Here is a 27100-nt window from a genome sequence, read left to right as displayed (position 1 = left end):
TGCCCAGGGAAGCAGTTGAGGCTTCTTCACTAAATATATTTAAGATACAGTTAGATAGATTTTTACATAGTAAGGGAATTAAGGGTTATGGGGAAAAGGGAGGTAGATGAAGCTGAATTTACAGACAGATCAGCCATGATCTTATTGAATGGCGGGGCAGGCTGGATGGGCCGGGTGGCTTCCTCTTGCTCCTATTTCTTACGTTCTTGTGATTACATTACAGTAGGCTCTGAAGAGTGAGAAATAAGCCCACTTATAAAGGATGCTGAACTCATAAAGGGTCTCAGTTTGATACATTGATTGTTTATTCCCCTTCATAAAAGCTGCCTCACCTGTTGAGTTCCTCCAGCTTTTTGGTGTGTGTGCTCTGGATTTCCAACACCTGCAGAATTACCTGTGTTTACATTTGAAAAGGATGTCCTATCCCACTAGCCCACCACAGACTTCCAGTACTTCCACCATCAATAAAGATAGTGCAGCAATCAAGTTTCATTTATTCAAATAAATAGTTTAGCAATAAAACAGTGCATACAAAACACAAGCTCAACACACACAGAGTAGTTACACCCAGCACCAAGTTCCTACCTCGTGCACCTTTGATGGACAATCAATACAAAGAACACAGCTGGCCAAGTGGTCAGGTTAATGTCATTGCAGACCAGAGGTTCACAATGGGATTTTGTCCATTTCATAATGGGGCAGTTCCACTGAAACAACACAGGGCAATCACAAAACCTCTTCGCTCGTCCACACTTCCCTCAGCATCCTCAGCTTCTGTAAATTAGGTCTGTTGGGAACCTGTGGATCAGAATTAATTTGAAAATAGAGCAATACAGCTTGGATACAGACCCTCTGGCCCATCCAGTGCCTACGCAGCTGGACACAATTTTCTGCGTTGGGCTCATAACCCTCGAAATCCTGTCCTCCGTGTACTTATCCAAAAGCTTCTTAAATGACCCTATTGTACCTGCCTCACCCACTTCCTCTGGCAGCTTGTTCCACATATTCACCACTCTCAGTGTGGAAAAACTTACCCCTCAGTTCCCCATTAAATCCCCTCTTAATTTAAACCTGAGCCCCCGGTTTGTTTTCCCCTACAATGGGGAAAATGCTTACCATCCATTCTATCTCTGCTGCTCGTAATTTTAAACATTTTTTTAAGGTAGTCGTTCATTCTTCCTCAATCCAGAAAATAGAGATCTAGCCTGGCCAAATTCTTGCTATAACTCAGGCCCTTTAGTCCTGGCAATGTCCTCATAAATTCCTGTACTCTTTCTCGTTTAACCACATTTTTCCCATAACAGGGTGACTGCACTTGTACACGGTACACCAGGTACAGATTCACTAGTGATTTGTATGTAGGACTCTCAGTATACTATATGGACTGTAACTGTTAATCGCTTATTACCAAAATGAAGCTTCTCGTAATGTTAACTGCTGGGCAAGGGGTTCTCTGTGACTGCAATGTTTGGGTTATACAGTGTGATGGTGGAAATTGTGTTCATTTGTTAGCCAATGGAAGTCATGTTCTGTTATCTTGTATGTGTGTGCTGAGCTGAGGAGCGCAGGCTTTTCGGGAGGCGAGTGGGGAGGATGGACGTGTGTGGAACGGACAGCGGTTCCAGGGCGGCAGACACCCGACCTCGGGAGTTCGGAGGGTGACCGGAGTCTTGGAAGAACGTGTGGAGGGAATCGGAGGCGCGAGCTCCAATGTATTAAAATCCTATGTGCACAAGACTGCTAAGTTACTTATGTGGCGCCTATATTTTTTTTGTAGTTATTTCTACTAACCCATCACCAAAAATTTGCTATAAAGTAGAATTCTTTACTCGCACTTTGTATATTGTTTCATATTTGTGTTGTGGCTGTTCTTTGGGCGACTCACACCTTATCCGCACCAAAGCAATTGCGCTGTTTGGCGGGGTCGACCTAAGCAACGGTGGGTCAGTGGGGTAAAGACTGTTACATGTGAAACTGCAACATAATGTCCGACCTCTTGTACTCGATGCCCTGAACGTTGAAGGCCAGAGTGCTAAATGCTCTTTTTTTAATCACTTGTGTACTTGTGATTCCGCTTTCAACAACCATGTTCAAATGCAAAGGATTTAGAGACAAGAGATCGCAGATGCTGGAACCTGAAGCATAAGCATATTCTGGAGCATCACACAGAGTGATGGAGGAATAGGTGTCTGTGGAGAGAAACAGTTGATGTTTTCAGTCCTTCACCTGGACTGGTCAACAGATTTTCAGCCCAAGGATAATATGGGAATGGCCAACGGTTCCTAAACACATTGCAACATCATAACCTGAATGGATGAATCCAGATACAGGAATTTACAATGTGCATTTCCAATCCCATCAACCCAACAGGTGACACACATCAAAATTGCTGGTGAACGCAGCAGGCCAGGCAGCATCTCTAGGAAGAGGTACAGTCGACGTTTCAGGCCGAGACCCTTCGTCAGGACTAACTGAAGGAAGAGTGAGTAAGAGATTTGAAAGTGGGATGGGGAGGGGGAGATCCAAAATGATAAGAGAAGACAGGAGGGGGAGGGATGGAGCCAAGAGCTGGACAGGTGATAGGCAAAAGGAATATGAGAGGATCATGGGACAGGAGGCCCAGGGAGAAGGAAAAGTGTGGGGGGGGAGGGAACCCAGAGGATGGGCAAGGGGTATAGTCAGAGGGACAGAGGGAGAAAAAGGAGAGTGAGAGAAAGAATATGTGTATATAAATAACGGATGGGGTACAAGGGGGAGGTGGGGCATTAGCGGAAGTTAGAGAAGTCAATGTTCATGCTATCAGGTTGGAGGCTATCCAGACGGAATATAAGGTGTTGTTCCTCCAACATGAGTGTGGCTTCATCTTTACAGTAGAGGAGGCTGTGGATAGACATGTCAGAATGGGAATGGGACGTGGAATTAAAATGTGTGGCCACTTCAGGATCTCCCAGTGGAGGCTGAGGGGTGACAAGAAAGGTACATAAAATTACAAGAGGCCTAGAAATGGTAGACTGTCATCAGACTATAAGACTTCAGGGCAGAATTAGGCCATTCAGACCAACAAGTCTTCTCTGCCATTCCATCACGACTGATTTGAACATAGAATATAAAGCACAGTACAGGCTCTTCGGCCCACAATGTTGTGCCGACCCTCAAACCCTGCCTCCCATATAACCCTCCACCTTAAATTCCTCCATGTACCTGTCTAGTAGTCTCTTAAACTTCACTAGTGTATCTGCCTCTACCACTGACTCAGGCAGTGCATTCCACACACCAACCACTGAGTAAAAAACCTTCCTCTAATATCCCCCTTGAACTTCCCACCCCTTACCTTAAAGCCATGTCCTCTTGTATTGAGCAGTGGTTCCCTGGGGAAGAGGCGCTGGCTATCCACTCTATCTATTCCTCTTATTATCTTGTACACCTCTATCATGTCTCCTCTCATCCTCCTTCTCTCCAAAGAGTAAAGCCCTAGCTCCCTTAATCTCTGATCATAATGCATACTCTCTAAACCAGGCAGCATCCTGGTAACACACATCAAAGTTGCTGGTGAACGCAGCAGGCCAGGCAGCATCTCTAGGAAGAGGTACAGTCGACGTTTCAGGCCGAATTTCCTCTGTACCCTTTCCAATGCTTCCAAATCCTTCCTATAGTGAGGCGACCAGAACTGTACACAGTACTCCAAGTGTGGCCTAACCAGAGTATTATAGAGCTGCATCATTGTGCAACCTTAAAGATTAGTGTGCAAACTTAAAGCACACGGTATTGAGGGTAAGGTATTGGTGTGGGTGGAGAGGTGGTTAGCAGACAGGAAGCAAAGAGTGGGAATAAACGGGACCTTTTCAGAATGGCAGGTGGTGACTAGTGGGGTACCACAAGGCTCAGTGTTGGGACCCCAGTTGTTTACAATATATATTAATGACTTGGATGAGGGAATTAAATGCAGCATCTCCAAGTTTGCGGATGACACGAAGCTGGGTAGCAGTGTTAGCTGTGAGGAGGATGCTAAGAGGATGCAGGGTGACTTGGATAGGTTGGGTGAGTGGGCAAATTCATGGCAGATGCAATTTAATGTGGATAAATGTGAAGTTATCCACTTTGGTGGCAAAAATAGGAAAACAGATTATTATCTGAATGGTGGCCGATTAGGAAAAGGGGAGGTGCAACGAGACCTGGGTGTCATTATACACCAGTCATTGAAAGTGGGCATGCAGGTACAGCAGGCGGTGAAAAAGGCGAATGGTATGCTGGCATTTATAGCGAGAGGATTTGAGTACAGGAGCAGGGAGGTACTACTGCAGTTGTACAAGGCCTTGGTGAGACCACACCTGGAGTATTGTGTGCAGTTTTGGTCCCCTAATCTGAGGAAAGACATCCTTGCCATAGAGGGAGTACAGAGAAGGTTCACCAGATTGATTCCTGGGATGGCAGGACTTTCATATGAAGATAGACTGGATGAACTGGGCTTGTACTCGTTGGAATTTAGAAGATTGAGGGGGGATCTGATTGAAACGTATAAGATCCTAAAGGGATTGGACAGGCTAGATGCAGGAAGATTGTTCCCGATGTTGGGGAAATCCAGAACGAGGGGTCACAGTTTGAGGATAGAGGGGAAGCCTTTTAGGACCGAGATTAGGAAATACTTCTTCACACAGAGAATGGTGAATCTGTGGAATTCTCTGCCACAGGAAACAGTTGAGGCCGGTTCATTGGCTATATTTAAGAGGGAGTTAGATATGGCCCTTGTGGCTACGGGGGTCAGGGGGTATGGAGGGAAGGCTGGGGCGGTGTTCTGAGTTGGATGATCAGCCATGATCATAATAAATGGCGGTGCAGGCTCGAAGGGCCGAATGGCCTACTCCTGCACCTATTTTCTATGTTTCTATGTTTCTATCATTACATCGCGACTCTTACACTCTATCCCTTGACTTATGAAAGCTAACACCCCATAAGCTTTCTTAACTACCCTATCCACCTGTGAGGCAACTTTCAGGGACCTGTGGACATGTACCCCCAGATCCCTCTGCTCCTCCACACTACCAAGTATCCTGCCATTTACTTTGTACTCTGCCTTGGAGTTTGTCCTTCCAAAGTGTACCACCTCACACTTCTCTGGGTTGAACTCCACCTGCCACTTCTCAGCCCACTTCTGCATCCTATCAATGTCTCTCTGCTATCTTTGACAATCCTCTACACTATCTACAACACCACCAACCTTTGTGTCATCTGCAAACTTGCCAATCCACCCTTCTACCCCCACATCCAGGTCGTTAATAAAAATCACTAAAAGTAGAGGTCCCAGAACAAATCCTTGTGGGACACCACTAGTCACAACCCTCCAATCTGAATGTACTCCCTCCACCACCACACTCTGCCTTCTGCAGGCAAGCCAATTCTGAATCCACCTGGCCAAACTTCCCTGGATCCCGTGCCTTCTGACTTTCTGAATAAGCCTACCATGTGGAACCTTGTCAAGTGCCTTACTAAAATCCATGTAGATCACATCCTCTGCACTATGCTCATCTATATGCCTGGTCACCTCCTCAAAGAACTCTGTCAGGCTTGTTAGACACGATCTGCCCTTCACAAAGCCATGCTGACTGTCCCTGATCAGACCATGATTCTCTAAATGCCCAGAGATCATATCTCTAAGAATCTTTTCCAACAGCTTTCCCACCACAGACGTAAGGCTCACTAGTCTATAATTACCTGAACTATCCCTACTACCTTTTTTGAACAAGGGGACAACATTCGCCTCCCTCCAGTCCTCCGGTACCATTCCTGTGGACAACGAGGACATAAAGATCCTAGCCAGAGGCTCAGCAATCTCTTCCCCCGCCTTGTGGAGTAGCCTGAGGAATATTCCATCAGGCCCCGGGGACTTATCCGTCCCAATGTATTTTAACAACTCCAACAGCTCCACTCCCTTAATATCAACATGCTCCAGAAAATCTACCTCACTCATATTGTCCTCACCATCATCAAGTTCCCTCTCATTGGTGAATACCGAAAGAAGTATTCATTGAGGATCACGCTCACTTCCACAGCCTCCAGGCACAGCTTCCCACCTTTATCTCTAATCGGTCCTACCTTCACTCCTGTCATCCTCTTTTTCTTCACATTATTATCCCTTTAAACCCCTTTCTCCCGTCTTCTCCCCATAATCTTTGGCCCTCTGATTAATCAAGAACCTTTCAACCTCTGTTTTAAATATACCAAAAGAGTAGGCCTCCAAAGCCATTTGTGGCAATAAATTCCAAAGATTCACCACCCTCTGACTAATGGATGTCCCTCTATTCTGAGGCTATGTCCTCTGCTCCTAAACTCCTCCACTATAGGACCATCTTCACACATCTACGCCTTTCAATATTCATTAGGTTTCAATGAGATAGCTCTCATTCTTCTAAATTTCAGTGAGTACAAGCCCAGGTGCCCGACATATGGAATTGTTTCATTTCCAGAATTATTCTCTTGAACCTTGTCTGAACCATCCAAAATTAGACCGTAAGATATAGAACAGAAGTAGGTCATTCAGCCCAGCGAGTCTGCTCCGCCATTCAATCATCGGTTGATCCAATTCTTCCAGTCATCCCCACTCCTGCCTTCACCCCATACGCTTTGATGCCCTGGCTAATCAAGAACCCATCTATCTCTGCCTTAAACACACCCAATGACTTGGCCTCCACAGCCACCTGTGGCAACAAATTCCACAGATTTATCACCCTTTGATTAAAGTAATTTCTCCGCATCTCAATTCTAAATAGACATCCTTCAGTCCTGAAGTTGTGCCCTCTTGTCCTAGACCCCCCTACCATGGGAAATAACTTTGCCATATCTAATCTGTTCAGGCCTTTCAACCTTTGGAATGTTTCTATGAGATCCCCCTCATTCTCCTGAACTCCAGGGAATACAGCCCAAGAGCTGACAGACGTTCCTCATACAGTAACCATCATTCTTGTGAATCTTCTCTGAACCTTCTTCAATGTCAGTGTATCCTTTCTAAAATAAGGAGCCCAAAACTGCACACAATACTCCAAGTGTGGTCTCACAAGTGCCTTATAGAGCCTCAACACCACATCCCTGCTCTTACATTCGGGAGAATGAGGAGATTATAGATAGTAGCTACAGGGAGGTAGTTACGCCAAAGGAGCAAGCACAGGAAATTGGGTCACTTTCAGGTGAGGGAAGAGGAAAGGGCAGGCAGAGCAGGGTTCCCCTGTGGCCATTTCCCTCAACAACAAGTATACCGCATTGGAGACTGTTGGGGGGCGGCGGGGGGAGACTTACCTGGGACGAGCTGCAGCAGCCAGATCTCTATGAACACTTGGAGTATTGTGTGCAGTTTTGGGCTCCTTATTTTAGAAAGGATACACTGATATTGAAGAAGGTTCAGAGAAGATTCACAAGAATGATTCCAGCAACGAAAAGGTTACTGTATGAGGAACGTCTGTCAGCTCTTGGGCTGACAGACTGAGTCTGGTTCTGCAGTGCAGAAGGGAGGGTGGAATAAGAGGAGAGCGGTAGTGATAGGGGACTCGATGGTTAGAGGTACAGATAGGAGGTTCTGTGGTCGTGACAGAGAATCCAGGATGGTTTGTTGTCTCCTGGGTGCCGGGGTCAAAGATGTCTCTGATCGCTTGCATGACATTCTGAAGTGGGAGGGTGATCAGCTAGATGTCGTGGTGCACATAGCAAGGAAGAGTGAGGAGGTCCTGGAGAGTGAGTATAGAGAGCGAGTAGAGAGAGCTTGGTAGGAAGTTGAAAAGCAGGACCTCAAGGGTGGTAATCTCAGGACTGCTACCTGTGCCACGTGCCAGTGAGGGTAAGAATAGGATGCTCTGGAGGATGAACAAGTGGCTGTAGGGGGCAGGGTTTCAGATTTCAGGATCACTGGGACCTCTTCTGGGGCAGGTGGGAGCTGTACAAGAGAGACGGGTTACACTTGAACTACAAAGGGACCAATATCCTTTCAGGAAGGTTTGTTAGTGCTGTTGGGGAGGCTTTAAACTAGGTTTGCAGGGGGATGGGAACCAGAGTGCCAGAGCTGACAGTGGGGCGGGGGTGAAAATAAATGATGTTAAAAGTTCAAGCAAAGCCGCAAATAGAAAGGTTGTGAGTGGTGGTAAAAATCTTCTGAGCTGTATATATTTCAATGCTAGGAGTATTGCGGGGAAAGCAGACGAGTTGAGGGCGTGGATTGACACGTGGAATTATGACGTTATAGCAATTAGTGAAACTTGGCTACAGGAGGGGCAGGACTGGCAGCTTAATATTCCAGGGTTCCAATGTTTCAGATGTGATAGAGGCAGAGGAATGAAAGGTGGGGGGGGGGTGGGTAGCATTGCTTGTCAGGGAAAATGTTACAGCAGTGCTCAGGCAGGACAGATTAGAGGGCTTGTCTACTGAGTCCTTATGGGTGGAGCTGAGAAACAGAAAAGGTATGGCCACATTAGTGGGGTTGTATTATAGACCACCCAATAGTCAATGAAAATTGGAAGAGCAAATGTGCAGAGAGATAGCAGGCAACTGCAAGAAACATAAAGTTGTGGTGGGAGGGGATTTTAATTTTCCACATATTGATTGGGACTCCCATACCGTTAGGGGTCCAGATGGTTTAGAGTTTGTAAAATGTGTTCAGGGAAGTTTTCTAAATCAATATATAGAGGTACCAACGAGAGGGGATGCAATATTGGGTCTCCTGTTAGAAAACGAGTTAGGACAAGTTACGGAAGTGTGTGTAGGGGAGCACTTTGGTTCCAGTGATCATAACGCCATTAGTTTCAACTTGACCATGGATAAAGATAGATCTGGTCCTAGGGTTGTGGTTCTAAACTGGAAGGAGGCCAAATTTGAAGAAATGAGAAAGGATCTAAAAAGCGTGGATTGGGACAGGTTGTTCTCTGGCAAAGATGTGATTGATAAGTGGGAAGCCTTCAAAGGAGAAATTTTGAGAGTGCAGAGCTTGTTTGTTCCTGTCAGGATTAAAGGCAAAGTGAATAGGAATAAGGAACCTTGGTTCTCAAGAGATATTGCAACTCTGATAAAGAAGAAGAGAGAGTTGTATGACATGTATAGGAAACAGGCAGTAAATAAAGTGCTTGAGTAGTATAAGAAGTGCAAGAAAATACTTAAGAAGGAAATCAGGAGGGCTAAAAGAAGACATGAGGTTGCCTTGGCAGTCAAAGTGAAGGATAATCCAAAGAGCTTTTACAGATTTATTAAAAGTAAAAGGATTGTAAGGGATAAAATTGGTCCTCTTGAAGATCAGAGTGGTCGGCTATGTGCGGAACCAAAAGAAATTGGGGAGATCTTCAATGGGCTTTTTGCGTCTGTATTTACTAAGGAAACTGGCATGAAGTCTATGGAATTAAGGGAAACAAGTAGTGTGATCATGGAAACTGTACAGATTGAAAAGGAGGAGGTGCTTGCTATCTTGAGGCAAATTAAAGTGGATAAATCCCCAGGACCTGACAGGGTATTCCCTCGGACCTTGAAGGAGACTAGTATTGAAATTGCAGGGGCCCTGGCAGATACACTTAAAATGTCAGTGTCTATGGGTGAGGTGCCGGAGGTTTGGAGAATGGCTCATGTTGTTCCGTTGTTTAAAAAAGGATCGAAATGTAATCCGGGACATTATAGGCCAGTAAGTTTGACGTCGCTAGTGGGTAAGTTATTGGAGGGTGTACTAAGAGACAGAATCTACAAGCATTTGGATAGACAGGGACTTATTAGGGAGAGTCAACATGGCTTTGTGCGTGCTAGGTCATGTTTGACCAATCTACTGGAGTTTTTCGAGGAGGCTACCAGGAAAGTGGATGAAGGGAAGGCAATGGATGTTGTCTACATGGACTTCAGTAAGGCCTTTGACAAGGTCCCGCATGGGAGGTTAGTTAGGAAGATTCAGTTGCTAGATATACATGGAGAGGTGGTAAATTGGATTAGATATTGGCTCGATGGAAGAAGCCAAAGAATGGTAGTAGAGGATTGCTTCTCAGAGTGGAGGCCTGTGACTAGTGGTGTGCCACAGGGATCAGTGCTGGGTCCATTGTTACTTGTCATCTATATCAATGATCTGGATGATAATGTGGTAAATTGGATCAGCAAATTTGCTGATGATACAAAGATTGGAGGTGTAGTGGACAGTGAGGAAGGTTTTCAAAGCTTGCAGAGGGATTTGGACCAGCTGGAAAGATGGGCTGAAAAATGGCAGATGAGTTTAATACAGACAAGTGTGAGGTATTGCACTTTGGAAGGGCAAACCAAGGTAGAACATACAGGTTAAATGGTAAGGCACTGAGGAGTGCAGTGAAATAGAGGGATCTGGGAATACAGATACAAAATTCCCTAAAAGTGGCGTCACAGGTAGATAGGGTCGTAAAGAGAGCTTTTGGTACATTGGCCTTTATTAATCAAAGTATTGAGTATAAGAGCTGGAATGTTATGATGAGGTTGTATAAGGCATTGGTGAGGCCAAATCTGGAGTATTGTGTTCAGTTTTGGTCACCAAATTACAGGAAGGATATTAATAAGGTTGAAAGAGTGCAGAGAAATATCACTATTCAAAATCTTTGAAATAATATGAAAAACATCTTTCCAAAAAGTTTCCAGAGTAGGACAAGACCAAAACATATGGGTCAAGGAAGCTATCTCGCCATGACATCTATCACAAAGAGGGTTAATATGAGAATAAAAATGAGCAAATTTATCTTTAGACATGTGTGCTCTTTGGACAACTTTAAACTGAATTAAGCAGTGTTTGGAACAGATAGAGGAAGTATTAACTAGTTGTAAAATATGAGCCCAGTCATCCGCCGAGATAGTGAGGCCCAATTCCTTTTCCCAGTCGGTCCTAATCTTATTGAAAGGAGCTATCTTAAGTTTCATGATAATATTATAAATAATAGCCCTTACACCTTTCTGATATGGGTTAAGGTTAATGACAGCGTCTAAAATATTTGTAGGGGGTAATGCCGGAGGGGAAGAAAGTATGGTATTTAGAAAATTTCTAACTTGTGGAGGTCGAGTTCGAGGACGTGATTGTTTAATCTGGTTACGTTTACTACTTACCTAGCTAGCCCATTGCTTTGCTTTGTAGTTTTTTTTTGGGTTTTATTTTCTTCTGGGTTTTTTTCTCTCTCTCTACTGTTATATGGAAAACTAGTACACAATTATATTACCTTGTTTTTTTTAAACTAACCTATGTTGTTTTCATTTTTTTTGTATTAATACCTCTTGTACAAACCCCATTTCCAGAAAAGTTGGGATATTTTCCAAAATGCAATTAAAAAATCTGTGATATGTTAATTCACGTGAACCTTTATTTAACTGACAAAAGTACAAAGAAAAGATTTTCAATAGTTTTACTGACCAAAATTGTATTTTGTAAATATACACAAATTCAGAATTTGATGGCTGCAACACACTCAACAGAAGTTGGGACAGAGTTAAAATAAGATTGAAAAGTGCACAGAATATTCAAGTCACACCGGTTTGGAAGACTCCGCATTAAGCAGACTAATTGGTAGCAGGTGAGGTATCATGACTGGGTATAAAAGTAGCATCCATCAAAGGCTCAGTCTTTGCAAGCAAGGATGGGTCGTGGCTTACCCCTTTGCGCCAAAATTCGTGAGAGAATTGTTAGTCAGTTCAAAAGGAACATTTCTCAATGCAAGATTGCAGAGAATTTGGGTCTTTCAACATCTACAGTACATAATATTGTGAAAAGATTCAGAGAATTCAGAGACATCTCAGTGCGTAAAGGGCAAGGTTGGAAACCACTGTTGAGTGCGCGTAATCTTCGAGCCCTCAGGCGACACTGCCTAAGAAACCGTCATGCTACTGTGACAATTATAGCCACCTGGGCTCGGGAGTACTTCGGAAAACCATTGTCACTCAACACAGTCCGTCGCTGCATCCAGAAATGCAACTTGAAACTGTATTACGCAAGGAGGAAGCCATACATCAATTCTATGCAGAAATGCTGGCGAGTTCTCTGGGTCCCAGCTCATCTCAGATGGAGTGAAAGACTGTGGAACCATGTGCTGTGGTCAGATGAGTCCACATTTCAGCTAGTTTTCGGAAAAAATAGGCGTCGATTCTCTGTGCCAAAGATGAAAACGACCATCCAGATTGTTATCAGCGAAAGGTGCAAAAGCCAGCATCTGTGATGGTATGGGGGTGCATCAGTGCCCACGGCATGGGTGAGTTGCATGTACGTGAAGGTACCATTGACTCTGAGGCGTATATTAGGATTTTAGAGAGACATATGTTGCCATCAAGGCGACGTCTCTTCCCGGGACGTCCATGCTTATTTCAGCAGGACAATGCCAGACCACATTCTGCACGGGCTACAACAGCGTGGCTTTGTAGACACAGAGTGCGTGTGCTTGACTGACCTGCTGCCAGTCCAGATCTATCTCCTATTGAAGATGTATGGCGCATCATGAAGAGGAGAATCAGACAATGGAAACCATGGACTTTGAGCAGCTGAAGTCTTATATCAAGCAAGAATGGACAAAATTTCCAATTGCAAATCTATTACAATTAGTACCCTCAATTCCAAAACGATTAAAAAGTGTTATTAAAAGGAAAGGTGATGTAACACAATAGTAAACATGCCTCTGTCCCAACTTCTGTTGAGTGTGTTGCAGCTATGAAATTCTAAATTTGTGTATGCTTACAAAATACAATTAAGTTGGTCAGTAAAACTATTGAAAATCTTTTCTTTGTACTTTTGTCAGTTAAATAAAGGTTCATGTGAATTAACATATCACAGATTTTTGTTTTTATTGCATTTTGGAAAATATCCCAACTTTTCTGGAAATGGGGTTTGTTATCTATATCGTAACAATGTATTGGTTGCTATATGTTTTATCCTGTGTATACTAATTTAATAAAAAGATTTAAAAAGAAGAAGAAGGAGTGCAGAGAAGGTTTACAAGGATGTTGCCGGGACTTGAGAAACTGAGATACAGAGAAAGGTTGAATAGGTTAGGACTTTATTCCCTGGAGCATAGAAGAATGAGGGGAGATTTGATAGAGGTATATAAAATTATGATGGGTACAGATAGAGTGATTGCAAGCAGGCTTTTTCCACTGAGGCAAGGGGAGAAAAAAACCAGAGGACATGGGTTAAGGGTGAGGGGGGAAAAGTTTAAAGGGAACATTGGGGGGGACTTCTTCACACAGAGAGTGGTGGGAGTGTGGAATGAGCTGCCAGACGAGGTGGTAAATGCGGGTTCTTTTTTAACATTTAAGAATAAATTGGACAGATACATGGATGGGAGATGTATGAAGGGATATGGTCCGTGTGCGCGTCAGTGGGACTAGGTAGAAAATGGTTCGGCACAGCCAAGAAGGGCCAGAAGGCCTGTTTCTGTGCTGCAGTTTTTCCTATGGTTTCTATATTCTATACATCTAGAAGTGAATGCCAACATTGCATTCGCCTTCTTCACAACTGACTCAACCTGGAGGTTAACCTTCAGAGTATCCTGCACAAGGACTCCCAACTCCCTTTGCATCTCTGCATCTTGAATTCTCTCCCCATCTCGAATTTCAACAGATGTGTCAAGCATGATTTCCCCTTAAGGAAACCATGCTGATTTTGGCACATTTTATCATGTGCCTCTAAGTACCCTGAAACCTCACCTTTAATAATTGACTCCAATTATGTTTCCAACCTCCATCAGTCCAACTGGCCTATAATGTCCTTTCTCTCCCTCCCTGCCTTCTTAAAGAGTGGAGTGACATTTGCAATTTTCAGCCATTTAATCATAGCTGATCCTTTTTACCCCTCCTCAGCCCCATTCCCCAGCCATCTCCTCATAACCTTTGATGCCGTATCCAATCAAGAACCTGTCAAGCTCTGCATTAAATACCACAATGACCTGGCCTCCACAGCTGCCTGTGGTAAAAAAAAATTCCACAAATTCATCATCCACTAGCTAAAGAAATTTCTCCGCATCTCTGTTTTAAATGGGCTCCCTTCTATCCTGAGGCTGTGCCCTCTTGTCTCTGACTCCTCTACCATGGGAGACATCATTTCCACATCTACTCTGTCGAGGCCTTTCAACATTTGGAAGGTTTCAATGAGATCCCCCCTCATCCTTCTAAATTCTAGCAAGTACAGACCCATAGCCATCAAACGTTCCTTGTATGATAACCCTTTCATTCCTGGAATCATCTTTGTGAACCTCCTCTGAACCCTCTCCAATGCAGCACATCTTTTCTGAGATGATGAGCCCAAACCTGTTCACAATATTCAAGGTGAGGCCTCACTAGTGCCTTATAAAGCCTCATCATCACATCCCTGCTATTGTATTCAAGACCTCTTGAAATGAATGCTAACATTGCATTTGCCTTTCTTACCACCTGCTCTACCTACAAGTTAATCTTTAGGCTGTTCTGCAGAAGGACTCCCACGTTCCGTTGTATCTCAGGTTTATGGATTTTCTCATTTAGAAAATAGTCTGCACATTTATTTCTACTACCAAAGTGCATGACCATGCATTTTCCAAGATTGTATTTCATTTATCATTTTCTTGCCCATTCCCCTAATCTGCCTAAGTCCTTCTGCATTCTACCTATTTCCTCAACACTACCTGCTCATCCACTAACCTTTGTATCATCTGCAAACTTGGCAACAAAGCCATCTATTCCATCATCTAAATCATTGATACACAGCATAAATAGAAGCAGTCCCAACACTGACCCTTTGGAACACCACTGGTCACTGGCAGCCAACCAGACAAGGATCTTTATATTCCCACTCGCTGCCTCCTACCATCCAGCCAATGCTCTAACAACGCCAATAACTTTACTGTATTATCATGTGCTCTTAACTTGGTAAGCAGCCTCATGTGTAGCACCTTGTCAAAGGCTTTCTGAAAGTCAAAATATACAATATCCACTGCATCCCCTTTATTTATCCTACATGTAATCTCCTCAAAGAATTCTAACAGGTCCACAGGCAAGATTTTCCCTCAAGGAAACTATGCTGACTTGGTCCTATCTTGTCGTGTATTACCAAGTACTCCATAACTTCATCCTTAACCACAGACTCCAAAATCTTCCCAACCACTGAAGTCAGGCTAACTGGTTTATAATTTCTTTTCTGCTGCCTCCCTCCTTTCTAAAAGAGTGAAGTGACATTTTCAGTTTTTCAGTCCTCTGGCAACATGCCAGAGTCCGATGGTATTTGAAGGATCATTACTGATGCCTCCACAATCTCTACTGTTACCTCTTTCAGAATCCTAGGGTGCAGTTCATCTGGTCCGGGAGACTTATGTACCCTTGCGTCTTTTAGCTTTTTGAGCACCTTCTCCCTTGTAAAAATAATTGCACTCACTTCTCTTCCCTTGCACACTTCTACATCTGGAACACTGCTCGTGTCTTCCACAGTGAAGACTGATGAAAAATACTCATTTAGTTCATCTTCCATCTCCTTGTCCCCATTATTATTTCTCTGGTCCCATTTTCTAGCAGTCCTATATCCACTCTCATCTCTCTTTTATTTTTTACATATTTGAAAAAGCTTTTACTATTCACTTTGATATTGTTTGCTAGCTTACTTCCTTATTTCATCTTTTCTCTCCAAATGATTCTTCTAGTTGCTTCTATAGGGTTTTGAAAGCTTCCCAATCCTCTGTCTTCCAACTAATTTTTGCTTTGTTGTATGTCCTCTCTTTTGCTTTTACATTAGCTTTGACTTCCCTTGTCAGCCAAGGTTGTGCTATTTTGCTATTTGGGTATTTCTTTGTTTTTGGAATACATCGATCCTGAACCTTCCTCATTTTCCCCAGAAACTCATGCTATTGCTGTCTGCTGTCATTCCTGCCAGCATCTCCTTCGAATTTACGTTGGTCAACTCCTCTCTCATACCACTGAAATATCCTTTACTCCACTGAAATACTGCTACGTCAGACTTTACTTTCTCCCAATAAAATTTCAAGATGATCTCAATCATATTGTGATCACTGCCTCTACTAAGGGTTCTTTTGCCTTAAGCTCCCTAATCACTTCTGGTTCATAGCATAACACTCAATCCAGTATAGCTGATCCCCTAGTAGGCTCAACAATGAATTGCTCTAGAAGGCCATCTCATAGGCATTCAACATACTCACTCACTTGGGATCCAATCCATTTCCAACCTGATTTTCTCAATTGACCTGCATGTTCAAATCTCCTGTGACTGTCATAACATTGTCCTTTTGACACGCCTTTACTATTTCCTGTCGCAATCTGTGGTCCACATCCTAGCTACTGTATGAAACTGCCATCAGGGTCCTCTTACCCTTGCAATTTCTTAATTCAACTCACAATCCTATGTCACATTTTTCTACTGATTTGATGCCATTCTTTACCAGCAGAGGCATGCCACCCTCTCTGCCGACCTTCCTATCCCTCCGATACAACTTGTAACCTTGGATATTCAGCTTCCCAACATCAACCATCCTTCAGCCATGATTCAGTGATGGCCAAAATATCATACCTGGCAACCTGTAAAAGTGCAACAAGATCATTCACCTTATTTCTTATACTCCTTACATTGAGATATAACACTTTGAATGCTTCATTTGCTACCCCTTTTGATTCTGCATCTGTAATGCACTGATACTCACCCTGCTGGCTGCAATTATGTCCTATCATCTGCCTGCCCTTCCTGACAGTCTGACTGAACACTATCTTTGCTTTTTTACCATTGGATCTATCCAAACTCAAAAACTTGTTCCCATGAGTGGATAGTCAAAACTTATGACAGGAGTGTCAAAAACATGAGCATAGGTTTAAAATGAAAGGAAAGGGTTTTAAAGGAGTAAGCTTTTTTTAAAAAAAAAGTGTGGTAGGTATCTAAAGGTAGTGAAATCAGATACAATTGGTTTGATTACAAGGCACTGAGACAGACAGTTAAATAAGCAGGTATAGGATACTGTCCCAACATGGGCAAATGAGATTTGTGCAGATGTGCAGAAAGGTCAGCATGGATGTTGTCAGCTGAAGCTGTGTATCTGTGCTGTATAATTCATGGTGCTAAACAGGCCACATCTTTATTCTGAGACTATGCCCCTGGTTCCAGAATCCTCTGCAAAGAAAAATATCCTCTCAACATCCTTTGTGTCAATGTCCTCCAGAATCTTTTCAATCAGTGGCAGCACCACCTACACCCATCTGTATCCTCATTGCCTTGACTGTATGCCAGACCACACACCCCAGGAAATAGCACTCCGCTGGATCTTGCTACCCTTCTATTCACCCTGGCCTTAAAATAAGCAATCAAACAATTCCTCACCTGATATACATTTCAAACAGCTGCTCCCCCTACTCTTTTCTTGACCTCACAGTAAGCAAGAACAAAACTACAGTTCATGTTTGAAAACAGATTAGTAGTCCAAAAATCTTCTGCCCTGGTAAAGAGACTCTTATACAGCAAGAATAAATCCAGTCTACCCAACCTTTCCTTATACAGTGCCTTAAAAAATATTCACCCCCTTGGAAGTTTTCATGTTTTAATTTGGCTTTTATTGACACTGATCAACAAAAAAGACACTTTTGTGTCAAAGTGAAAATAGATCTTTACAAAGTGATCTAAATTAATCACAAATATAAACAAAATATTTCTGTAAGTATTCACCCCCTTCAACTTCAAGATACACCTTTGGTAGCAATTACAGCCTTGAGTCTGTGTGGATAGGTCTCTATCAGCTTTGCACATCTGGATACAGCAATTTTTCCCCATTCTTCTTTACAAAAGTGCTCAAGCTCTGTTAAATTGCATGGGAATCGTGAGTGAACAGCCTTTTTCAAGTCCAGCCACAAATTCTCAATTGGATTGAGATCTGGACTCAGATTTGGCCACTCCAGGACATTAACTTAGTTATTTTTAAGACATTCCTGTGTAGCTTTGGTTTTATGTTTGGGATCACTGTCTTGCTGGAAAACAAATCTTCTCCCAAGTCGCAGTTCTCTTACCGACTGTATCAGGTTTTCCTCCAATTTTTCCCTGTATTTTGCAGCATTCATTTTACCTTCTACCTTCACAAGCCTTCTGGGGCCTGCTACAGTGAAGCATCCCCACAGCATGATGCAGCCACCACCATACTTCACGGTAGAGATGGTGTCTTTTTGATGATGTGTGGTGTTTGGCTTAACTTTGGTTTCATTAGACCATAGAATCTTCTTCCAGCTGGCTTCAGAGTCTCCCACATGCCTTCTGACAAACTCTAGCCGAGATCTCATGCGAGATTTTTTTCCCAACAGTGGCTTTTTCTTTGCCACTCCCACAAAGCTGCGACTGGTGAATCATCCGGGCAACAGTTATTCTATGCACATTCTCTCCCATCCCAGCTACTTGGTCCCTTGGTGGCCTTCCTCACTAGACCCTTCATAGCACTGTCACTCAGCTTTTGAGGACAGCCTGCTCTAGGCAGATTTACAGCTGTGCCATATTTTTTCCAATACTTGATGATTGGCTTAAATGTATGCCTGAAGATGTTCAGTGACTTGGAAATTTTCTTGTACCCATCTCCTGACTTGTGCTTTTCAATAACCTTTTCCAGGAGTTGCTTGGGGTGTTCTTTTGTCTTCCTGGTATAGTTTTTGCCAGGATACTGACTCACCAGCAGTTGGACCTTCCAGATACAGGTTTATTTTTACCACTATCAATTAAAACACCTTGACTATACACAGGACTCCAAAAACAGATCTCCATTTAACTAAAACTAATTAGCTGCATCAGTGATGATTTGGGGTGTCATAATTAAGGGCGGAGGGTGAAGAGCTCTGTTGTCACTTTGACACGAAAGAGTCTCTTTCTGTTGATCGTGTCAAAAAAGCCACATTAAATCCACTGTGATTCAGTGTTGTAAAACAATAAAACATGAAAGCTTCCAAGGGGCAGGGGGGAAGCAATACTTTTCATAGGCATTGTAACTACAGCCCTTCCTGGTAACATCCAAGTGAATTTCTATTGCTACCACTTCCTTTCCATAATGCAGTAACCGGAACCATGTGCTTTATGTACATCTGAAACATGATGGCCCAACTCTTCAACTCAATGCATAGCCTATGGAGTTAAGCGTAAAGATGAAGCCACACTCAGGTTTGGAGGAACAACACCTTATATTCTGTCTGGGTAGCCTCCAACCTGATGGCATGAACATTGACTTCTCAAACTTCCGCTAATGCCCCATCTCCCCCTCGTACCCCATCCGTAATGTATATACTCATATTCTTTTTCTCTCTCTCCTTTTTCTCCCTCTGTCCCTCTCACTATACCCCTGGCCCATCCTCTGTGTTTTTCCCCCCCTCTCCCTTTTCTTTCTCCCTGGGCCTCCTGTCCCATGATCCTCCCATATCCCTTTTGCCAATCACCTGTCCAGCTCTTGGCTCCATCCCTCCCCCTCCTGTCTTCTTATCATTTCGGATCTCCCCCTCCCCCTCCCACTTCCAAATCTCTTACTAGCTCTCCTTTCAGTTAATCCTGACGAAGGGTCTCAGCCTGAAACGTTGACTGTACCTCTTCCTGGAGATGCTGCCTGGCTTGCTGCATTCACCAGCAATTTTTGTGTGTGTTGCTTAAGCATACCAATGCCTTCTTCACTAACCTGTGCACCAGTGTAACCACTTGCTGCAAGGATGGACTTGCTCCCAAAGGTCTCTTTGTACATAAAGTCATAGAGAAGCACAGCACAGAAATAGGCCATTCAGTTCATCTAATCCATGCTGCAACTATTTAAAACGCCAACTATCCGTATACCTCTATCCAAACTTTTCTTAAACATTGAAACCGAGCTTGCAATGCACTATTTGTGCTGGCAGCTCATTCCACACTCTCATGACCCTCTGAGTGAAGAAATTTCCCCTCAGACTTTTCATCTATCACACTGACCACTGGTTGTAGTCCCACCCAACCTCAGTGAAAAATGCCTGCATGCATTTACCCTACTTGTACCCCTCAAAATCCTGTATAACTCTATCAAATCTCCTCTCAATTTTCTACATTCTAAAGGATACAGTCCTAACCTATTCAATCTTTCCTTATTGCTCAGGTCCTCCTGACCCAGCAACATCCTTTTAAATTTTCTCTGCACTCTTTCAACCTTGTTTACATTAGCCTCAGTGGTTGGGAAAGTGTTAGAGTCCATTATTAAGGATGAGGTTTAGGGGTACTTGGAGACGAATGATAAAATAAGTCAAAATCAGCATAGTTTCTATAAAGGGAAATCTTGCCTGACAAATCCGTTATAATTCTTCAAGGAAGTAATAAGCAGGGTGGACAAAGGAGACAATAGACAATAAGTGCAGGAGTAGGCCATTCGGCCCTTCGAGCCAGCACCACCATTCACTGTGATTATGGCTGATCATCCACAATCTGTACCCCGTTCCTGCCTTCTCCCCATATCCCTTGACTCCACTATCTTTAAGAGCTCTATCTATCTCTTTCTTGAAAGCATCCAGAGAATTGGCCTCCCCTGCTTTCAGAGGCACAGCATTCCACAGATCCACAACTCCCTGGGCGAAAAAGTTTTTTCTCAACTCTGTTCTAAATGTTCTTCATCAGCAAGATGAAGGAATTGGTTGCTGACTTCAAAAGGAGTAGTGGACCGCATGACCCAATTTACATCAGTGGTGCGCAAGTGGAACAGGTCAAAAGCTTTAAGTTCCTCGGGGTCAATATCACAAATGACCTGACTTAGTCCAACCAAGCAGAGTCCACTGCCAAGAAGGCCCACCAGCACCTTTACTTCCTGAGAAAACTGAAGAAATTTGGCCTGTCCCCTAAAACCCTCATTAATTTTTATAGATGCACTGTAGAAAGCATTCTTCTAGGGTGCATCACAACCTGGTATGGAAGTTGTCCTGTCCAAGATCGGAAGAAGCTGCAGAAGATTGTGAACACGGCACAGCACATCACACAAACCAATCTTCCGTCCTTGGACTCACTTTACACTGCATGCTGTCAGAGCAGTGCTGCCAAGATAATCAAGGACACGACCCACCCGGCCAACAAACTTTTCGTCCCTCTTCCCTCTGGGAGAAGGCTCAGGAGCTTGAAGACTCGTACAGCCAGATTTGGGAACAGCTTCTTCCCAACTGTGATAAGACTGCTGAACGGGTCCTGACCCGGATCTGGGCCATAGCCTCCAAATATCCAGACCTGCCTCTCGGTTTTTTTTGCACTACCTTACTTTCCATTTTTCTATTTTCTATTTATGATTTATAATTTAAATTTTTAATATTTACTATCGATTTGTAATTCAGGGAGCGGGAAGCGCAGAATCACATACTGCTGTGATGATTGTACGTTCCAGTATCAATTGTTTGGTGACAATAAAGTATAAATGGCCTACCCCCTATTCTCAAATTGTGGCCTCTGGTTCTGGACTCCCCCAACATCGGGAACATGTTTCCCGCCTCTAGCATGTCCAATCCCTTAATAATCTTATATGTTTCAATCAGATCCCCTCTCATCCTTCTAAATTCCAGTGTATACAAACCCAGTCGCTCCAATCTTTCAACATATGACTGTCCCGCCATCCCGGGAATTAACCTCATGAACCTGCACTGCACTCCCTCAATAGCAAGAATGTCCTTCCTCAAACTTGGAGACCAAAACTGCACACAATACTCCAGGTGTGGTCTCACCAGGGCCTTGTACAACTGCAGAAAGACCCCTTTGCTCCTATACTCAATTCCCCTTGTTATGAAGGCCAACATGCCACTAGCTTTCTTCACTGCCTGCTGTACCTGCATGCTTACTTTCAGTGACTGATGAACAAGGACACCCAGATCTAGTTGTACTTCCCCTTTTCCTAACTTGACACCATTCAGATAGTAATCTGCCTTCCTGTTGTTGCCACCAAAGTGGATAACCTCACATTTATCCACATTAAACTGCAACTGCCATGCATCTGCCCACTCACCCAACCTGTCCAAGTCACCCTGCATTCTCATAACATCCTCCTCACATTTCACTGCCACCCAGCTTTGTGTCATCTGCAAATTTGCTAATGTTACTTTTAACCCCTTCATCTAAATCATTAATGTATATTGTAAATAGCTGCTGTCCCAGCACCAAGCCTTGAGGTACACCACTAGTCACTGCCTGCCATTCTGAAAGGGACCTATTAATCTCTACTCTGTTTCCTGTCTGCCAACCAATTTTCTATCCATGTCAGTACCCTACCCCCAATACTATGTGCTCCAATTTTGCCCACTAATCTCCTATGTGGGACCTTATCAAAGGCTTTCTGAAAGTCCAGGTACACTACATCCACTGGCTCTCCCTTGTCTATTTTCATAGTTACATCCTCAAAAAAATTCCAGAAGATTAGTCAAGCATGATTTCCCCTTCGTAAATCCATGCTGACTCGGAAATCCTGTTACCGCTATCCAAATGTGCTGCTATTTCATCTTTTATAATTAACTCCAGCATCTTCCCTACCACTGATGTCTGGCTAACTGGTCTATAATTCCCTGTTTTCTCTCTCTCTCACCTTTCTTAAAAAGTGGGGTAACATTAGCTACCCTCCAATCCACAGGAACTGATCCTGAATCTATAGAATATTGGAAAATGATTACCAATGCGTCCACAATTTCTAGAGCCACCTCCTTAAGTACCCTGGGATGCAGACCATCAGGCCCCGGGGATTTATCAGCCTTCAGTCCCATCAGTCTATCCAACACCATTTTCTGCCTGATGTGAATTTCCTTCAGTTCCTCCGTTACCCTACGTCCTCTGGCCACTATTACATCTGGGAGATTGTTTGTGTCTTCCCTAGTGAATTCAGATCCAAAGTACCTGTTCAACTCGTCTGCCATTTCTTTGTCCCCCATAATAAATTCACCCGTTTCTGTCTTCAAGGGCCCAAATTTGGTCTTAACTAATTTTTTCCTCTTCACATAACCAAAGAAGCTTTTATTATCCTCCTTTATATTCTTGGCTAGCTTACCTTCGTACCTCATCTTTTCTCCCCGTATTGCCTTTTTAGTTATCTTCTGTTGCTCTTTAAAAGTTTCCCAATCTTCTGGCTTCCTGCTCATCTTTGCTATGTTATACTTCTTCTCTTTTATTTTTATACTGTCCTTGTCAGCCACGGTTGCCCCTTACCCCCCTTATAATCCTTCTTCCTCTTTGGAATGAACCGATCCTGCACCTTCTGTATTATTCCCAGAAATACCTGCCAGTGGATGTCATTCACTTGGTTTTCAGAAGGCATTTGATAAGGTGCCACACATGAGGCTGCTTAACAAGGTAAAATCCCTTGGCATTACAGGAAAGATACTGGCATGGATAGAGGAATAGCTGACAGGCAGGAGGCAGTGAGTGGGAATAAAAGGGACTTTCTCTGGTTGGCTGCCAGTGACTAGTGGTGTTCCTCAGGGATCAGTATTGGGACAGCTACTTTTCACATTGTTTGTCAATGATTCAGATAATGGAATTGATGGCTTTGTGGCCATCAATTCCAAGTTTGCAGAAACATGGCTCCAGGGTGACCAAGGATGGGATCTCAACGTTCAGGGATATTCAATATTCAGGAGGGATAGATATGAAGGAAGGGGAGGTGGGGTGGCGTTGCTGGTTAAAGAAGAGATTAACACAATAGAAAGGAAGGACATAAGCCGGGAAGATGTGGAATCGATATGGGTAGAGCTGCGTAACACTAAGGGGCAGAAGACGCTGGTGGGAGTTGTGTACAGGCCACCTAACAGTAGTAGTGAGGTCGGAGATGGTATTAAACAGGAAATTAGAAATGTGTGCAATAAAGGAACAGCAGTTATAATGGGTGACTTCAATCTACATGTAGATTGGGTGAACCAAATTGGTAAAGGTGCTGAGGAAGAGGATTTCTTGGAATGTATGCGGGATGGTTTTTTGAACCAACATGTCGAGAAACCAACTAGAGAGCAGGCTATTCTGGACTGGGTTTTGAGCAATGAGGAAGGGTTAATTAGCAATCTTGTCGTGAGAGGCCCCTTGGGTAAGAGTGACCATAATATGGTGGAATTCTTCAGTAAGATGGAGAGTGACATAGTTAATTCAGAAACAAAGGTTCTGAACTTAAAGAGGGGTAACTTTGAAGGTATGAGACGTGAAATAGCTAAGATAGACTGGCAAATGACACTTAAAGGATTGACGGTGGATATGCAATGGCAAGCATTTAAAGGTTGCATGGATGAACTACAACAATTGTTCATCCCAGTTTGGCAAAAGAATAAATCAAGGAAGGTAGTGCACCCGTGGCTGACAAGAGAAATTAGGGATAGTATCAATTCCAAAGAAGAAGCATACAAATTAGCCAGAGAAAGTGGCTCACCTGAGGACTGGGAGAAATTCAGAGTTCAGCAGAGGAGGACAAAGGGCTTAATTAGGAAAGGGAAAAAAGATTATGAGAGAAAACTGGCAGGGAACATAAAAACTGACTGTAAAAGCTTTTATAGATATGTAAAAAGGAAAAGACTGGTAAAGACAAATGTAGGTCCCCTACAGACAGAAACAGGTGAGTTGATTATGGGCAGCAAGGACATGGCAGACCAATTGAATAATTACTTTGGTTCTGTCTTCACTAAGCAGGACATAAATAATCTTCCAGAAATAGTAGGGGACAGAGGGTCCAGTGAGATGGAGGAACTGAGCGAAATACATGTTAGTAGGGAAGTGGTGTTAGGTAAATTGAAGGGATTGAAGGCAGATAAATCCCCAGGGCCAGATGGTCTGCATCCTAGAGTGCTTAAGGAAGTAGCCCAAGAAATAGTGGATGCATTAGTGATAATTTTTCAAAACTCATTAGATTCTGGACTAGTTCCTGAGGATTGGAGGGCGGCTAATGTAACCCCACTTTTTAAAAAAGGAGGGAGAGAGAAACCGGGGAATTATAGACCGGTTAGCCTAACGTCGGTGGTGGGGAAACTGCTGGAGTCAGTTATCAAAGATGTGATAACAGCACATTTGGAAAGCGGTGAAATGCTCGGACAAAGTCAGCATGGATTTGTGAAAGGAAAATCATGTCTGACGAATCTCATAGAATTTTTTGAGGATGTAACTAGTAGAGTGGATAGGGGAGAACCAGTGGATGTGGTATATTTGGATTTTCAAAAGGCTTTTGACAAGGTCCCACACAGGAGATTAGTGTGCAAACTTAAAGCACACGGTATTGGGGATAAGGTATTGATGTGGATGGAGAATTGGTAGCAGACAGGAAGCAAAGAGTGGGAATAAACGGGACCTTTTCAGAATGGCAGGCGGTGACTAGTGGGGTACCGCAAGGCTCAGTGCTGGGACCCCAGTTGTTTACAATATATATTAATGACGTGGATGAGGGAATTAAATGCAGCATCTCCAAGTCTGCGGATGACACGAAGCTGGGTGGCAGTGTTAGCTGTGAGGAGGATGCTAAGAGGATGCAGAGTGACTTGGATAGGTTGGGTGAGTGGGCAAATTCATGGCAGATGCAATTTAATGTGGATAAATGTGAAGTTATCCACTTTGGTGGCAAAAATAGGAAAACAGATTATTATCTGAATGGTGGCCGATTAGGAAAAGGGGACGTGCAACGAGACCTGGGTGTCATTATACACCAGTCATTGAAAGTGGGCATGCAGGTACAGCAGGCGGTGAAAAAGGCGAATGGTATGCTGGCATTTATAGCAAGAGGATTCGAGTACAGGAGCAGGGAGGTACTACTGCAGTTGTACAAGGCCTTGGTGAGACCACACCTGGAGTATTGTGTGCAGTTTTGGTCCCCTAATCTGAGGAAAGACATCCTTGCCATTGAGGGAGTACAAAGAAGGTTCACCAGATTGATTCCTGGGATGGCAGGACTTTCATATGAAGAAAGACTGGATGAACTGGACTTGTACTCGTTGGAATTTAGAAGATTGAGGGGGGATCTGATTGAAACGTATAAAATCCTAAAGGGATTGGACAGGCTAGATGCAGGAAGATTGTTCCCGATGTTGGGGAAGTCCAGAACGAGGGGTCACAGTTTGAGGATAAAGGGGAAGCCTTTTAGGACCGAGATTAGGAAAAACTTCTTCACACAGAGAGTGGTGAATCTGTGGAATTCTCTGCCACAGGAAACAGTTGAGGCCAGTTCATTGGCTATATTTAAGAGGGAGTTAGATATGGCCCTTGTGGCTACGGGGATCAGGGGGTATGGAGGGAAGGCTGGGGCGGGGTTCTGAGTTGGATGATCAGCCATGATCATAATAAATGGCGGTGCAGGCTCGAGGGGCCGAATGGCCTACTCCTGCACCTATTTTCTATGTTTCTATGTTTCTATATAAGTATGTGAAGAGCAAGAGAATAAGACATGAGAGAATAGGACCAATCAAGCGTGACAATGAAATGTGTGTATGGAACCGGAGGAGAGAGCAGAGGTACTTAATGAATACTTTGCTTCAGTATTCACTACGGAAAAGGATCTTGGCGATTGTAGGGGTGACTTACAGTGGATTGAAAAGCTTGAACATATAGACAGTAAGAAAGAGCATATGCTGGAACTTCTGGAAAGCATCAAGATGGATTAGTCTCTGGGACCGGATGGGATGTACCCCAGGCTACTGTGGGAAGCGAGGGAGGAGATTGCTGAGCCTCTTTCAATGATCTTTGCATCATCAATGGGGACGGGAGAGGCTCCGGAGCATTGGAGGGTTATAAATGTTGTTCACTTTTTCAAGAAAGGGAGTAGAGATAGCCCAGGAAATTATAGACCAGTGAGTCTTACCTCAGTGGTTGGTAAGTTGATGGAAAAGATCCCAAGAGGCAGGTTTTATGAAAATTTGGAGAGGCATAATATGATTACGAATAGTCAGCATGGCTTTGTCAAAAGCAGATCTTGCATTATGAGCCTGATTGAATTTTTTGAGGATGTGACTAGACACATTGATGAAGGTAGAGCAGTAGATGTAGTGTATATGGATTTCAGCAAGGCATTTGATAAGGTACCCCATGCAAGGCTTACTGAGAAGGCAAGGAGGCATGGGATCCAAGGGGACCTTACTTTGTGGATCCAAAATTGGTTTGCCCACAGAAGGCAAACAGTAGATGAGTCATATTCTGCATGGAGGTCGGTCACCAGTGGTGTGCCTCAGAGATCTGTTC

General features: G+C 43.6%; 1 protein-coding gene across 5 annotated transcripts in view; it reads right to left on the bottom strand.

Moving 5' to 3' along the window:
- Window positions 1-482: 482 nt before the first annotated feature.
- Window positions 483-27100, bottom strand: part of mlh3 (mutL homolog 3 (E. coli)) — a 122762-nt gene continuing 96144 nt past the window's right edge. For 4 of the 5 annotated variants that reach the window (XM_072274817.1, XM_072274819.1, XM_072274820.1 and 1 more), the window contains one exon: window positions 483-798. In XM_072274817.1, coding sequence (XP_072130918.1) covers window positions 727-798 — 72 coding nt within the window. In that variant the 3' untranslated portion in view covers window positions 483-726. The remainder of the gene's footprint in view (window positions 799-27100) is intronic. The other variant, XM_072274823.1, reaches the window with a different exon arrangement.

The sequence above is a fragment of the Mobula birostris genome, chromosome 1, assembly GCF_030028105.1.
Source record: "Mobula birostris isolate sMobBir1 chromosome 1, sMobBir1.hap1, whole genome shotgun sequence".
In the NCBI taxonomy this organism is placed as follows: Eukaryota; Metazoa; Chordata; class Chondrichthyes; order Myliobatiformes; family Myliobatidae; genus Mobula; species Mobula birostris.
This window is presented reverse-complemented; position numbering and strand designations above follow the sequence as displayed.